The following is a 13,861-nucleotide window of genomic DNA, read 5'->3' as shown; positions in this document are numbered from 1 at the left end:
CGTCCCTGCTTGTTAATATAAGATATGTTATGAAGCAAACTTCAAGATTTTTTTTCTGTTTTTTTTGTACTAATCCTCCGTAATAATACAAAAAGTTAAAGTTAAACCACAAAGGAACCTACAAAAACTTGGGGGATAATCTCATGAAATTTAGTTTGGATAGTTCAATTGTCACACCATTTTTCTTAGATGCCCATTTTTATGTCTCCTTATTAGTGACTGCTGCATGTTAGTACTTTTGCATTTCAACTATAAATTAGGGTCGGTACTATATAAATTAAACTAAGGTTATTTACGGTGGTTATTTGGTCTTTGTTTTTATCTTATAACAGAGTAGTTGATCACTTTTCTAGTAAAGAGATGCTTCCAGGAGAGTTGAGCTATGTTGTTCACTTAGCCTTTATTTGCAGCTCTCGCTGAACAATTGTTTGGTTTATCTATATTCATAATCCAATAACGAGGTTTGGATAGATGCTTATGAAGCTCAACTTTTGTGCAGCCATGTTCAGGCCTCCCGCCAGATTATAGTTTTGCAACTTCATTTTGTCCGTTTTCCACTGTACATGGTATCAAATTATGAAAATATATAATGACTTTTTTTTTTGCTAATTATGTAATGACTTCAGTTACCTGCTATAAGAAAACTCTATATGCTTATTCAGAAAAAACAGTTGGACTCCCATGAATTTTTCTGAAGTTTTTTTAAAAAAAATTCTAGTATTACTCTATTTCATCCAGTTTCCAGAATTTAGGCTGTTGTTTACCATTATTAAATTCCATGTATTTTAATAAATTTCAGAACTCTCTTACTGTGTCATCATATATGACAAGTTATTTCAGGGAGATCCGAGAGATAGGGAGAGAGAGGGGGAGATCAGAGAGATAGGGGAGAGAGAGGGAGAGGAGATGTGTGAGAGAGAATTGATCAGAGAGGGGGAGGGGGAGAGATCAGACAGAGAGGGAGAGTGATAGAGAAAGTGGGGGAGGGAGAGAGTGAGAGAAAGAAGGAAGGAGGGAAAGAGGGCGAGAGAGAGAGAAGGAAGGAGAGAAAGAGGGGAGACAGAGAGAGAGAGATGATAATGATGAAAAGGAAGTTATTCCGGGACAATGTGCTACTATTGCATAGATTGGCCTGATACCAAATTCTAAACTATTTGATTGAAGGGTAATCATTTTACCAAGTATTCTGAGCTTTTCTTGGTTGACTACCTGATGTTTTTAATGTACCATATGATTTGCTTCAAATCCTTATATCGACTATGATGTTTTTGAATTCATTAAAGTTATGTTAATTTGTTCAGTACCTTCACAGATAAGTTGCACAGTATCCCAAATTTCCTTAGTAGTTTGGATGTTAATGACATTATCAAATATATCTTGATCTAGGCCATTAAACAGAATGTTCATGGCTTTCTTGTCCTTGTGAACCTCTTCAATATCTTCATCAGTCCATTCTAATTTTGGCTTGGGAATAGACTGTCCAACAACAACTGTGGCAATTGCAGCTGTGGCCACCTTGTGAGGGATGTGAGGACCATTTTCAATGCAGTTGATGTAGCTTTCATCTTGAGAGAGAAGATGTAGATGCATCTTCACTTTCCAGTGATGATAATTATTTCTTTCCAGGATTGGAATCTTTACACCAATATCCTTCTTACTTAAAATGTTGGTAGAATAGATCTTTAAACTATTTGTAAGTTAAGAGCTTGCTCTGATACCAATTGTTATGCCCAAGGAACTAACAATGAAATTTACAGAAGGAGGGTTGAATGTAAATCTCAAAATTTTTTCAAGTTTTGAGCAGTTTCAAAGGCTGAGTGTTTTGATGAACAGTTGTGTGTGAATTGCTTTGAGCAGGTGCATACATATATATATTCAAGACACAAATTTAAAGAACACAAAGGCTTTAAAAACTTTTCTGGTGGATTTGTTGTTCCACCAGAGATGTGTATTTCAGAAAATCTGTGATTCAAAGAATTGATCACAGCTGCGTCCTAGTACAAACTAGATGATTTTCTCTCTGGATTTTTCTAAACGGCTCTGGAAAAATTCACCATCTAATTACTAGCTGCAACTTGGTTTATATATCACCAAATTTACAAGTGAAGACAAAAGTACAAATACAATTAAAAAAAATTCTTCACATGTTTCTTCTTCATTTCTCTATCCAATGCAATCTAAAATAATCTGTGAATCTTTGAATACTTCCTTGTTTGCACCAGAATGGAAATGCTGCATTTTCTTGATTCCTCCAAGAGACTACCACATTCCAATTGTATATGTCAACCCATGTGCCTCTGTCAGTTTATGAATTGTCACTGTCAACTGCTATTGAACTTAGCATCTGTTGAAGCTTTCATCCGTTGATGGCTTTATCCGTTGATGCTTTATCAGTTGAAGTTTTATTCGTTGATGCATTAGCAGTTGAAGCTTTATCTGTTGATGCACTCATCCGTTGATGGATGTTATCCGTTGAAACTTTAGAGACATCTGTTGAAGTTTTGTTTCTCATCCGTTGAAAGCCTTTAATCTATCAGTTGATACTACTTCATTTATACAAAATTACAAGGCATGAAATATTTATAATTAGCCCTCCTATTTGCATATCCACTAGTAGTCAACATGACTTATAATTTCCCACAACATCTATGAATTATAACTTAAATACAGAAACTGAAATGTGCTACAATACTAAACTTATTTCTAAGTAAAGCTACTCCATCAACGGATAGCCCGAATGGTCTTATCCGTTAAAGCTACAAACACTAGATTTTTATTTAAATATTTTGTTTAACTTATCATCAAACTAATACACATATTCCTAACAATATATATGTGTGTGTGTGAGAGAGAGAGAGAGAGAGTGTGTATTATTTTTAATATTATATTTTAATTTTATTTAATGTTGGGTGTAATTTTTTAAACTATTTTATTATAAAAAAAATTATTTTAACAAAATTACTCATGAACGAATATAATAAAAAATTAGTAATTATTTTATAATATATAGGTAATGTTTGTTAACTAGTTTTTCAATTGTTTAAATTACTACAATTATATCAATTTTTTTATTAATTGTATATTTTATTTTCACTTGTATTAAATAAAAAATTTAAATAAAAATATTTATAATAATTCATTTACAACCTCTTTTTTTCAAAAGATAAATAAAAAATATGAATAAAATTGTTAAAATTTGAAAATAATAATTAATATTATTTTTCAAATATGCCTTACCATTATAACTAATATAATTAAAGTAAAATTTCTTATTGATTGAATAAATTTTAGATAATTTTATACTGTTTAGTTAATTAAAATAGTTATTTCCGTTTGAAATAATCTGAGACTTGTATAGTATGCAATTTGTGACTATAAACCATCAAATGAAAATTTTCCATTTAAAAAAAAAAGAAGTTTCACTAATTTAAATAATTAAAAGGCCACGCATTTAATTAACGCTCAACTAAGTCACGTGGGATTTTAAGAATGTAGTACAAAAATACTTATGGAGTATGTATATGTTCGGAGTTCAGAATTGATGTCGGATTACTAAACAAAAGGCAAGTAGGATTTACTAAACAAAAGTTAGTAAATATTTTGTAATATATATAGGTAATATTTGTTAAGTAGTTTTTCATATGTTTAATGTTTACAAAATTAAAAAAAAAAATTATAATAATTCATTTACAATCTCTTTTTTTTCAAACGATAGATATAAAATATGAATAAAATTATTTAAATTTTAAAATAATAACTAATATTATTTTTCAAACATGCTTTATCATTATACTGTTTTAACTAATTAAAATAGCTATTTTAGTTGGAGATGCCTATAATATGTAAATAGATACTTGTGTGGTAGGCAGTTTGTGATTATAAACTACAGATGCATAAAAAGTCTGAGCCCGAAAATCTGGCTCGGCCCAGTCAAAACCAATCCCTTTTGAGTTTTAGAAATATTAAAAAATAAATTAATGAAACCTACAATGATTTAGAGTTTAGGATTTAAGGTTTAGGATCTTTAGGCCCTAAACCCTAGAGGCTAAAACCTAATTTAATCTAGGCTATGCCCAAACCTTAGGAACCGAACTGACCGTGATCATTAATTATTTTTAATATTTAAAGGTTCACCAATTCTTAATTTGGATTTTAAAAATATTTATAGTTATTAATAAAATACTAACAAAACATCCCTCAGAATAACGTGTTAAGCTAAAAACATAACATTATCTAATATTTTTTAGTAAAAAAAAATGCAAAACAGAACTTGAACATTAGTTTTCCTAAAAAACAAAACTCCATACCCCGTTTTACCATAAAAAAAAAATTGAAAAACATAACACGAATACACGTTTTTTCATGTTAAAAATTATGAATAATAATAAAAGTAAAATGAGAGGCTACATTTTGGGTTTATAAAAAAACGGAACAAAAGACCCCATTTTCAAGTGATATTTAGAGTCATATTTTTTTTAAATGACATTTAAGACTATTTTACCCAAAAAATGATATTTAGGATATGTAGACTTGTGGGATAGACAGGTTGCGACGATAAACTGTAATAAGAAAATTTCATTAATTTAATTAATTAAAAGGCCACGCGTTTAGTTATTTCTCAAAGAAGTGATTTTAAGAATGTTCTACGAAAGTACTTCCCGGGCATGTGTTCGGAGTTGAGAATTTACGTCTAATTACTAAACAACCTATATATGTTCATTCATTCATACATTCGTGTTTCGTCGTTATTAAACACAAGTACGATTGTATTGTTTCAACATGGCTGTCAAAAGATATTGCAATCTTTCTTTCCTTCCATCAGAAATCATCGAGTCCGAGATATTGCCCCGACTTCCTGTAAAATCAGTTTCGAGATTTAAATCAGTTTGTAAATCCTGGAATTTGCTCATCTCAAATAACCCTGATTTCATCAAGTCTCATCTTGATCTTAATCCCAACAAAGATTCTCTCCTTGTTATGACTAGTGAAAGGAAAAAGTATGAAGAGACTAGAGACGAGTCTCTATTTCAAGGGTCCACAGCCATGATTGGCTCCGTAAATGGTTTAGTGTGTTTTTATAATTGGCATCACGAGTTTGAAGGAATAGAATTTGTAATATGGAATCCTGCTACGAAGCAGTGTTTGGCCAATATCCCACTTCTCCCTAGTAGATTTGAGGAAAGAGAGCATGATGGCTTGATTGAAGACTGTTTTGGATTTGGTTTCGACTCAGTTGCTAATGATTTTAAAGTTATGTACGTTATTACCATTGAAGACCAACCATTAGTAGGGGATATCTATTCATGCAAACAACGTTGTTGGAAGAAGATCACCCCCTCCAACTTCCTTTTCCGTGGTTATGTGCCTCCTCTTGCACTGCAAGTTGTTTTCCGTGGTTCCCCTTATTGGTTGAATGTACAACCTAATGGTAAAAATTCACGTCTCACTGTGATCTGGTTTGATGTTCAAAACGAGATCTTTCGGCTGTTGCCTGAAATTGGTTCAATTGATCAAAAACAAGATGCTGTTATAATGAATTTTGAGGATTCTATTGCTGTCATGGTTTATAATCGGAAAGTGTTACTAACTGAACCGGTTGATGTATATGTTTTCAACGAGAGATGTGATGTTTGGAGAAAGATGTCTATTGGACCGGTTATTGGTAAAGAACTAACTATATACCGGTATGGAGAACATTTGTTTCAATGTTTTAAAAATGGTGATACTTTATTTATGAGTTTCAAACGGGAACTATGCAGTGTTAATCTCCAAACCCATGCAATCAAGAGTATGGGGAAGGAACCAAAATCATGCCATATTGTCTGTTGCTGCGCTTACTCGGAGAGTCTAGTATCCCTGGAGGGAATGACGGACTTCAAGGAAAAAGAAGACACGATTGGAGTTTTGTTTCTTAATAAAGCTTGACTTCCCTGCTTGTGAGAGAGAGAGAAGGAAGGAGAGAAAGAGGGGAGACAGAGGGAGAGAGAGAGATGATAACGATGAAAAGGAAGTTATTCGGGGACAATGTGCTACTATTGCATAGATTGGCCTGATACCAAATTCTAAACTATTTGATTGAAGGGTAATCATTTACCAAGTATTCTGAGCTTTCCTTGGTTGACTACCTGATGTTTTTAATGTACCATATGATTTGCTTCAAATCCTTATATCGACTATGATGTTTTTGAATTCGTTAAAGTTATGTTAATTTTTATTGGATTATCTTTATGCATGTGATATTTGAAGTTGTAAATATATTCCGGAGATTGTTGGTTTGAGTAAGTCAAGAGTCTTTTTGGAATTTATAGTTTTGTTTTTTCGTTGTTTGACGTATATAAGTGGAGTTGTTGGAGGGTGAATGGACTGTGGGGAGTGATTCTGGTTGTGCTTAAATTGTGTTTGAAAGGAAAAAACCCAATTTACCTACATTGACTTGAGCCTTGTTTCATTTTGTCCCTTTGTCTGGTTTTATTATTGTAGTAGTCATCTTGAGCCTTTGCTTAATTTTAGCTAGAACTAGGAGTACTAATTTGATAATCTAGACTTTAGGTTTTAGGTAGTTTGTAGTGGTTTTAGGTTCTATATCTTCTAGTTGTACATGCTGTTCTCAAATTTTCATCAGCCATCCTTTTTTATGGGATTGAACACTCTTAGCCATCCTATATAGCACTACCCCTTCCCATCCGTTAGGATATGTCAAAGTTGTGAAGAATGCATGCTATGTATGATATGTATTTACGAACATGAGGGCCTGCATTATGAAAATCCAACCGACCTCATTTCTTAGACCAAAGGAGATAAGCAGACGATATTGTTTCACATTATGAAAACCTGGCAGGCAGAACTCGGAAGCATATCAATGGCCCAATTTTTTTGTAATTATTACTTGTAGCTGTGTGCTAAAAAGAAGAACAAGAAGAACTGAAAGAAGAACAAAACCCCTTTCAATTATTTAAACACAAATTGCAGCTTATCTACAGCTGCAAGTTCAACAATTTCGAGCAATTAGGGTGTCTGTTCTAATTCTTTTCCTTCTTGGATGCTAAGATTGGAAGAGATCAATACTACAAGTATGCTTCTTTGTTAGGTATCATTTGCTTGGGTTCCCATTGGTGATTTTGCTAAACTGGTTTATTTTCATCTGTTTTGTTCTTTTGGGTACTGAACTGAGGTGAGTAATTTTATTTTGGGAATGTGCTGAGCAGTAAAAGGTTATTTCTTATTGGTACTTTCTTTTATGGAACTCAAATTGTAGTTTGTACGATGGCAGATGTGTTGGCAGATTGCATGATTAGTTGGTACTTGCATCATGAACGCCAATCAAGGCAATATATCTTTATTAAAAGGTTTAGCTGTCATGTTGGATTTGTGTTATTTTATTATGCTATTGATCAGCTCATATATGAGCAAGGAGATTAAGCTATTTTTCTAATATCGTGTTTGTTGCCTGTTTTTCAGCATCGAAATTTGATTTATTCAAATCTTGTGAAATCGCTTGAAAATTTATTAGTTACTGTGGAGATACTCTTCTTCCGTCAGATTGTTTAGATGACTGCGGGGAATATTCAACGGTATATAATCAATTTAAATGCATTCTCTGAAGCTTGAATAATCTCTTTTCTAGAAAATAAAAACATTATTTGAGGATCAAATATTATGTTTCTATAAACAATGGCCAAACTCAGCCATGTAATTATCAATGTGCCTAAAATTTTTTATAAATAAAGTAAGCCTCTTAAGTCTTCATATGCAACCAGTAGTATAAGTTTAGCTAAAATTTATGTAAGTTTAGCTAAGTTTAAAGTTTCAATTTATTGTTAGCTTTGTGACCAGGCTAGCTGTAATTAGTTCATACTTAAATGATTGAATAGTTTATTTTTTTAATAGTTCTAAGATTTTTTAATAGTTCTAAGATTTGATAAGCCGATCTTAGACCATGACATTGACATCTGTTAAGAAGGGCTTTAACGAAGAAACGAATTCTGAATCTGGACATGACATTAGCTGTGAGGTACCAAAGAATTTAATTTTTCGAATGTGATGCATTTATTTAATAAAGGGTAGTCAAGTGGCTAGGGGTGCACCGTTGATTTCGCACATGTTCTTTGCAGATGATACTTATATTTACTGTAGAGCTAACAGGGATACATCTACTTAAATTATGGAGATTCTGAACATTTTTGAGTGTGCATCAGGCCAAAAATAAATGCGACCAAGTCATCTATATTTTACAGCAGAAACACCGAGACTCAGAGTAAGCAAGAAGTGTACTCTATCATGAATTTTAATGAAGCAGATGAGGACACTCAGGACCTAGGCCTGCCAAACATCAAGAAGCGCAGTTCTGAGTTACTTAAAAGACAGATCGAGCACTCGTGTCTAGGGATGGGAGAAGTTGTTAATATTAAAATGGGGTAAGGAGATATTTCTCAAATCAATGGCTCAGACTATCCCCAACTACGCCGTGAGTGTTTTCTTACTGCCAAAAGAATTATGTAAGGAGTTGGAACAGGTAATGTGTAAGTTTTGGTGGAAGTCCACGAAAAGTAAGAATAGAGGCATACATTGGCTATCCTGGGAGAAGCTTTGTCGCAAGAAGGGTGATGGAGGTCTTGGTTTCAGGCAACTGTATGATTTCAATATTGCATTACTAGAAAACAAGGGTGGAGATTAACTCTTTACGCGGAGAGTCTAGTGAGGAGATTATATAAAGTGAGATACTATCCAAAAAGTACTTTTCTGAGTGCTAACATGGGAAGCATCCCTAGTTACATCTGGCATAGTGTCATGGAATCTCAGAACCTGATAAAATAAGGTCTAGCTTGTAGAGTTGGGAATGGAAGCAGTATCAAGATTTTGGAAGATCTGTGGCTCCCTTGTGAGACTGATCCATATGTTCATACAAGGAGTGAAGCATTTGAAGGACAGGTGGTTTCATCAGTGTTGACTATAGACCAATCACTGTGGGATATAGACTTAATAAATGGCATCTTTGATTAGAGAGATGTTAATCTTATTTTTACTGTCCCTCTACAAAATCATACTGCAGATTCAAGGTGCTGGAGACAAGAAATATCTGGCCAATACTCAGTGAAATCAGCATATTCTCTGCTTCAAACCATGCATACTTCTTTCTCCAGTGATAATTCAGGTTTTTGGAGAAGCTTATGGAATCTCAAAATACCTGCGAGGGTGAAACATTTCTTGTGGAGCGCTGCAATAGGTTGCTTACCTACCAAGGATAACTTACGGACTAAAAGAGTGTTGGTAAATGAACTTTGTCCAGTTTGTAATGAAGCACTGGAGACTACACTTCATTGTTTAAGTATATGTTCGTTTGCAAAGGAATGCTACTTTAGCATGGGCAAGGTGTTATATAATTATGCCATTACTCTCTTCTCGGACTGGTTGAGGTATGTCTATAACCAGTATACGGGATCAGATCTTCAGTTAATTGTTATGCTATGTTGGGCATTGTGGAAATGCAGGAATGAAATCGTTTGGAACCAGCGAGGCATAAATGTTGCAGAAGTAGTAGTATTAGCAAAAGCTACGCTTAATCAGTGGTTATGTGCTCAAGATAAAAACTTCAATCAGTCTGTTGATCATATGTCACAGAAGACGGTGCATAGCATTGGAGCGTCCCAGAGTTTAATATGATAAAGATCAACACTGATGCTGCTATTTTGAAACCTGACATTGCTTCAGTTTTTCGATGGTTGCAAGGGATCATACTGGTACAGTGATGCAGGCATATTCCAAGTGCATTCAAGGGAGCGTAAACCCAGAACTGGCAGAAGGAATAGGGGTGAGAAAGGCATTAAGCTGGATAAAGAACCAAAATTTGAGCAATGTGATAGCCGAAACAGATAGCTTAGTAGTTGCCCAAGCAGTTAGTGGCAACTGGAAAGTCTGTTATGCTATCATACTTTGGGAGGGTTATTGAAGAATGTGTCTCCTCTTGGGAATTTAAAAGATTGTAAAATATCTTTGAGATTTTGCCGGATATAGTAGTTCTGTAGCTGAAAGTAGCTGGAGTGGGGTGCCTACCCGAAACACGTAATTTTGAAAGATTTGGAGCGTTAATGAAGTTTTATTTTGTGACAAAAGATAAATTAAAATTATTATTTTTTGGTTAGACTTCATTCTCTAATTAAAATTTTAAGATTATGTTTATAGGTCTGTTATTTGTTATTACATCAAAAATTATTGACTCTCTCACACATACATATATAGTATAAAAAGTTTTTATTTTCTAATTTTATATATTTTTTTATCTTAAATAAAAAGTTAATGATATTCTCACACATACATACATTTTATAAATAGTTTTTATTTTATAATTTCACATGTTTTTTAAAAAATTTAGAGCAATTCATTTTTTTATTTTAGTGAAAATTTTACTTTGGATTAATTATTTCAAATTAGTAATTTTAATATTTTGGTGGGATGCTGACCAAGATTCTCTTACGTTACCCAAAATTCAAAATGTCGTCTGAAGAAAATAATGAATTCAAAGAGTTATTAAAAATATTTCTTTTTGTTATTTTGAATGTTTTATAATTATTTTAAATTTGAATTACTTTTTTAAATTAATTCATTTTTTATAATTACTTAATAAGATTCCATTGATTGTTTCAATGTATTGTTTCCAATTTTAATAACACATTCAAGTTTCGGTTCTTTGCAAGAAGAATAAGGTTTGAGATCATAGTACATGACAGTAAACTGATCAAATCCTCTCCAATTCAAATGGAGGTTTCCAATTGGTGAACAACAACTGTCTGTTTAATTGTGACTTCAGATTCACAAGGTATAAATACTATTATTACTTTATCAGCATTTATTCTAAATACTGATTTAGTATTTTCAACATTTATTATGCATGTTTTAAATCCTGTTGGTATAATTATTTTTAGACCTTATTTAAGGATTACGTTGTATAACCACATACCACCCTTCTTTAGCCACTTCTTATTTCTGTATGACAATTTATCTGAGATTTTCTGTGATTTGTGTGAAAAGATTTAGAGAAAAATAGAATTAAAGAGAGGCATGATCCTTCCTGGCAAAAGGAGAGGTAGATGAGAGATAAGATTTAGTAATCCTTGTGCGGAAACTCTGACTATTAAAAGTCATGAGCTGTGTGGTGTGAGGAGTAGTGAGACTACTTTAAAAGAATATAGAGATTAAATGATACTTGTTATATTTTGCAGGTGCACAGAGTATACATGAAACAGCTGCTGATCAACAGTCTGCTGACACCTTGATAAACTCTAATGTACCAAGTACTGCTAATCTCTATGCAGCTCTAAGTACTGATATTTTCTTGCAGTCTATTCAAACTACTATTCCACCACATGAAACAATCCCTATTTTTGTTGAAAAATAGTCCATTCACTCTACTATTCCACAAACTAAAGTAATCCTTGTTGTTGCTAAAGATGTAGTAGCAAACAGTCCATTCGTAAAGTTTTATCCATTTCAGGGTCACCACAGCAATCTACAAGAACTGAGGTTCTGGAAGTAAATTTAGAAACTCCAATTCATTTATCTACAATTCTTGAAGATATGGAGTTTACTGCTGCTGGTATTGAAGTTTCTGAAATTGCTGGATCACATATTGCACTAATTTCTGATTCTATCTTAAATGTTGAAGATGGTGAGAAAGTTCAGCGAATAGTACAAAATCCAGTTGCAAAGGGAGAATCTAATGATGATGAAAATCTAATATTTCTAATGTTCTTATAGATCCTGAAGATGATCTTTTATTCCCTGAAGATATGCCTACACATGTAAGGTAACAGAAAATGAAGAATTAGATGCCAAGAACAAACAGTAATATTTTGATGATCTCTGGAATGCTAAATGGAAAGATGACACATATCCTATTTCCAGAACAAATGCTATTGAACATCTGGAAATAGCTTAAAATAGAATTCAAAATCCTGATATGCTAACTCATCTAAAAACATCTACTCTAGTTGTCAGATCCTTACATACAGATCAAGAAGCAACTACTTCTCAAATCAATCAGATCAAAGAATCATTGATTGCTTCAAGGCTGACTACTCATCAGGAAATTCAGAAACAAATTGTACCAATTGTTGCCAGACAAACTACAATTGAAGCCAGTCAAGCTAGATTGGAAGCTAAACAAGTTCAAATGTCTGATCAACTTACAGAGGTACAAAATTTAATGAAGATGATTCTTTCTCTATTACTTGGCGATGATGCCAAAAAGGGGGATAAAATTATTCAATATAAATGCAAGCAGCTGACATTGACAAATACTGATGATGAAAATCCTGATGGAGGTAATAAGGAGGGATAAAAGGATAGTGAAAGGAGAAGAGATGAAAAGATAGTTGGAATTAGTGGTTCATCAAAAGCAATCACTAGATTTCAATCTAGACAAGGCGAAGAAAGTAAGAAAAGTGAAAGAAGAGTTAAAGAATTGGTTATGACTATAACAACTCAACAAACTTTACAAGTCACAACTGCTGATGAAGACCAAGGTATTCTGGAGATAGAAGCTGGTGTAGAAGCAAGTCAATTTCTTCAAAATCTAAAAGTAAAAGGCAAAAAGATAACTCTATTCTAAAAGGATCCAAAGATTTAAGCATTTGACTCTGAGGTAAGTAGAATAATCTTTGAAAGAGAAAATCCTGGAGTTAATCTAGAACAGCTAAGGCAAATGGAGGAAAACTTCAAGAAATCCATTAAGACAGTAAATACTAATATTGCTGTTATCTCTCAAAATCTTTATGAAGATGATCCTTCTAACAGACCAACCAAAGGTGTAGTTACAAAGGAGGTAAGTCGGGCAGAGGATGAATGTTGGTGAGACTGCGTAGCTGTATGTACAATTACGTGATAACTCAACACGATAACAACACTAGAACATGACAGGTTTATAATACTACGTCTACACAAGAAATCAGGAAGAATGAAGACAAGGCAAATACAAAGAATCAGAAGATTAGAAGAAGGCCTGAAGTCTGTTTACAGGTCACTCAAAGAAGTTCATTAATATGATCATGCCTCAGTGAAGAATAAAGGTTAAAGACTTTCAGGGTTTCATAAAGATTGAAGATTCAGTATATAAGTGCCACCGAAAGATTTCAGTGTATTGGCATTGATTGAAGATAGACAGTGTATGAAGCATAGGCATATGAAAAATTGAAGACAGGGTATAGACTGAGGTTAAAGAAGACAGTTGCAGTCTTGAAATCATACTCATTGACAGGAGTTCATTTATATGTTCAAAGCGTCAGTGAAGAACAGTGAATGAAGCATTCAAGATTGTAGTAGCAATGAAGACGTTGTCTAAAGTACCAGAAAGGATTCTAGTGAAAGTACATTTGTTTGTGGAAAAAATGGATATTCAACCAATCTGTATCAACTCAGAAACACAAGTTAAATTGAATTAGGTTCTCTCAATTCTAGTTGTTTGTGAACCAGACCAGTGCACCAAACATCAGTATACAAGAAGGGATTTTAATTTAATTACAGAAGAAGGTGTTGATATATTGAAAAATGATTTGACAAGAGCAAGAATATTCTAAGTCATATCAGTCTTCTACATGGTCTCCATAGAGCTATATACAAGGACAATCTATGGTCGCCACAAAACTGGTCGCCATAGAGAATTTCTCTAAGGCAACACATTGGTCACCATAGAGCCTGGTCGCCATAGAAGCCCTAGTTGCCACAGTCTAAGTGACTCTGTCGCCACAAAGCTGTCACCACAAAGAAGGCACAAGGGAAACTCTGTCGCCACAGAGCTGTCGCCACAGAGAAAGCAGAAGGGAAACTCTGTCGCCACAGAGCTGTCGCCACAGAGAAGGCACAGGGAAGC

General features: G+C 33.5%; 1 protein-coding gene across 1 annotated transcript; it reads left to right on the top strand.

Moving 5' to 3' along the window:
- Positions 1 to 4,779: 4,779 nt before the first annotated feature.
- Positions 4,780 to 5,925, top strand: LOC141691442 (F-box/kelch-repeat protein At3g23880-like). The gene has a single exon (XM_074496181.1). The coding sequence runs from the start codon at positions 4,780 to 4,782 to the stop codon at positions 5,923 to 5,925; it is 1,146 nt and encodes a 381-aa protein (XP_074352282.1).
- The last annotated feature ends 7,936 nt before the right edge of the window (positions 5,926 to 13,861 follow it).

Source organism: Apium graveolens, chromosome 10 (assembly GCF_009905375.1).
Source record: "Apium graveolens cultivar Ventura chromosome 10, ASM990537v1, whole genome shotgun sequence".
Taxonomy (NCBI): domain Eukaryota; kingdom Viridiplantae; phylum Streptophyta; class Magnoliopsida; order Apiales; family Apiaceae; genus Apium; species Apium graveolens.
The sequence above is the reverse complement of the archived record's forward strand: the minus strand, read 5'-3'. Positions and strand labels throughout refer to the sequence as shown.